This window comes from Cucurbita moschata, unplaced genomic scaffold, assembly GCF_002738365.1.
Source record: "Cucurbita moschata cultivar Rifu unplaced genomic scaffold, Cmos_1.0 Cmo_Scf00002, whole genome shotgun sequence".
Classification (NCBI taxonomy): domain Eukaryota; kingdom Viridiplantae; phylum Streptophyta; class Magnoliopsida; order Cucurbitales; family Cucurbitaceae; genus Cucurbita; species Cucurbita moschata.
Window position 1 is genome coordinate 6,137,020 of NW_019268518.1, and position 3,068 is coordinate 6,140,087.

The window sequence follows — 3,068 nt, forward strand, 5'->3', positions numbered from 1 at the left end:
CTTTGTCCACGCTTGTGGCCCCCCCCCCCCATGTCGCACCCTTCTCCAAATTCAATCCATCATCTAAAATCCACTCTCCGCTCATTTCGTCTCAGTGCGCCGCTACTTCCCATTATCACAAGTTGCCTATCAAACCACCGCTACTTCCCATTATCACAAGTTGCCTATCAAACCATTCAAAGTCTGAGAGGCATTGCTTTTGCTTAGCGTAGTGGAAAATTATGGACCCACTTACGCTCCGCCGTGTGTTGGTGTTTCTGTTTCTGGGTTTAGTGGGACGAACGGTGGCGTTGGCTGGCGGCAGCGGCTCCGGTTGTGGGTTTCCGGCCGTGTACAACTTCGGCGACTCAAACTCGGACACTGGTGGAATATCGGCTGCATTCAATGTGATTCAGTCACCTAATGGCGTAACCTTCTTTGGACATCCTTCTGGGAGGGCCTGTGATGGCCGTCTCATTATAGACTTGATTGGTAACTAGCCAAATTTGTTCATATCTCTCTGTTTGTGAAGGTTATGCACAAATTACTTACACTGTAAATCATAGCTCAATAAGAACCACAATTCAACTGGAATCCACCTATTCTTGAACTCAAAATCATAGTTGAATTAACTCCATTTTGAGCTCTTATGATTTGTGTGATTCTTCTGCAGCTGAGAAGCTGAAATTTCCATATCTGAGTGCATATCTTGACTCAGTAGGAACAAGCTTTAGGCATGGAGCTAACTTTGCAACAGGAGGTTCGTCGATTCGTCCCGGTGGTTACAGCCCTTTTCATCTCGGCCTCCAAGTATCACAGTTCATCCAATTCAAATCACGCTCGACCTATCTATACAATCGACTCCGCTCCAATAGTCAGTTTCTCAATAATTATTCTTTGCACATTACACTTCTCAGAATAGAACAGAGCTTCCTCTCTTTGTTGTATGAATTTTCTAACACAAATGTTGGCTACTTGTTGACAGACAGGACATCTCTACCAATGAAAAGTATAGCGAGGCCCCAGGAGTTTCCGAAGGCACTATATACGTTCGATATCGCACAGAACGATCTCTCCTATGGTTTCCAACACTCATCAGAAGAACAAGTTAAAGCTTCAATTCCAGATATACTAAACACATTCTCTGAAGCTGTGGAAGTAGGCAATCTAAATCACTCACTCAACAATGCACATAAAAACTGTAATGACCCGACTTTCCGCACACACATCGGTCGGAGAGGGGAACGAAAGCATTCCTTATAAGAGTGTGAAAACCTCTCCCTAACAAATGCATTTTAAAACCTCGAGGAAAAAGCCCAAAGAGGAGAATATCTGCTAGCAGTGGGCTTGGGCGGTTACAAATGCATAAATTTATACATTTTTTGTTGTTAAGTGATGACTCCGACTGATGTGTGCGCGGAAAATCAGGTCATTACAAAAACACTTCCAGAAACTTTAACGAAAGCTCTGATGTTCTTTTTTGGTGTATGTTTCAGCAACTGTACAAGGAAGGGGCAAGATATTTCTGGGTGCATAACACAGGTCCAATTGGATGTCTGCCTTTTGCTATTCTGGATAACAAGAGGCCAGGTAATATAGACAGTGTCGGGTGCGTGAAGAGTGCAAATGAAGTCGCTCGAGAACTCAACCGACAGCTTAAGAATCTGCTGCTAGAGCTAAGGAAAAAGCTTCCTCAAGCTAGAATCACACACGTAGACATGTATTCAGCCAAATATCTGCTCATAAACGACGCAAAAGCGCAAGGTTGTCACCTTTTTTTCTCGATGTCTGTTCGAAATATCGATCGGAAGTTAACTTTAGTATTGGAATTGGTGGCAGGTTTTGTTAATCCAGTGAAGTTTTGCTGTGGGAGCTTTCATGGCTTTTATATTAACTGTGGGAAGAAGGAAGTTGTGAATGGAACAGTTTATGAGAATAATCCTTGCGAAGATCCATCAAGGCATGTTAGTTGGGATGGCATACACTACTCTGAGGCTGCAAACTTGTGGCTTGCTAACCACATTTTGAATGGCTCATTTTCAGACCCACCATTGTCGATTGATAAAGCTTGTCAAGCTGCTCATGATGTATGATAATGACGGTAAGTTTGATGAATTACTTGTTGATTCTTCTCAAGAAAATGCTTAACATTGAACATGTGAGCATGAACTGTAGCCACACCTTTTGAAAATATAATACGTGGTTGTCAAGTGATTCTCCACTCATTTTGCTTCCTGTTTGTTTTGGAGTTCTTGTCATCTATTATCAACCACTCATTTCTTTGTACTCCATTTTTTCTTCCAAAAAATTTCAGGCCCTTAGAAGTTACAATATGATTGTGTCCTTTTGGTCAAGAGGGTTCAATCTTTTCCGTGTTAGCACTTGCTAGGTTCGTAGTTGTAATAGTCCAAGCCCACCGCTCGTAGATATTGATTACCCTCTTTGGGTTTTCCTTCTGGACTTCCCTTCAAAGTTTTAGAACGTGTCTACTAGGGAGAAGTTTTCACACCCTTATAAGGAATGCTTTGTTTCCTTCTCCAACCTAAGTTAAGATCTCGCACTCCACCTCCCTTATGGCCCCATATCTCCTGGTTGGCATGCTGCCTGGTGTCTGGGTCTGATACAATTTATAATAGCCTAAATCCATCGTTAGCAGATATTGTCCGCTTTGACCTGTTACGTATTGCCGTCAGTCTCACGGTTTTAAAACGCGTCTGTTAGGGAGGTTTCCACACCCTTTTAATGTATGCTTCGTTGTCCTCTCCATCCGATAATCCGTGGAGGGTGTCAAGTTGAAGATTTCAAGCAAAGAATGATAAAGAAAACTCTATATAATGATCTCCTCATCCTTGTGTAACCAACTTTTAGCTTGATGTAACCACCCAAGTCGGCTTCCCTTAAGAGAGCTTAAGAATGCTTCTGTTCGTTTTCTTCTCCAACCGATTTGGAATCTCACCATCTACCCCTTTGGAGGCTTAGAGTCTTCGATGGCATTTTACTCAGGGTTTGGCTCTTATACCATTTGTAACAACCCTAGCTTAAGTTCACTGTTAGCGGATATTGTCCTCAAGGGAGAGGTTTCCACACCC

The 3,068-nt window shown here is 42.6% G+C and overlaps 1 protein-coding gene across 1 annotated transcript; it reads left to right on the top strand.

Moving 5' to 3' along the window:
* The first annotated feature begins 132 nt into the window (after positions 1-132).
* Positions 133-2,200, top strand: LOC111462530 (GDSL esterase/lipase At3g27950-like). The gene is made up of 5 exons (XM_023106136.1): positions 133-471; positions 653-853; positions 965-1,137; positions 1,476-1,743; positions 1,819-2,200. The coding sequence occupies exons 1-5, from the start codon at positions 222-224 to the stop codon at positions 2,070-2,072; spliced, it is 1,146 nt and encodes a 381-aa protein (XP_022961904.1). The 5' UTR covers positions 133-221; the 3' UTR covers positions 2,073-2,200.
* The last annotated feature ends 868 nt before the right edge of the window (positions 2,201-3,068 follow it).

What these genes read in the sequence shown, in the direction of transcription:
- LOC111462530 (XM_023106136.1), top strand. Translation starts at nt 222, where the DNA reads ATGGACCCACTTACGCTCCGCCGTGTGTTGGTGTTTCTGTTTCTGGGT. An exon ending in CATTCTCTGAAGCTGTGGAA is followed by an intron (nt 1,138 to 1,475) that starts GTAGGCAATCTA and finishes TGTATGTTTCAG; the next exon opens with CAACTGTACAAGGAAGGGGC. An exon ending in AAACGACGCAAAAGCGCAAG is followed by an intron (nt 1,744 to 1,818) that starts GTTGTCACCTTT and finishes AATTGGTGGCAG; the next exon opens with GTTTTGTTAATCCAGTGAAG.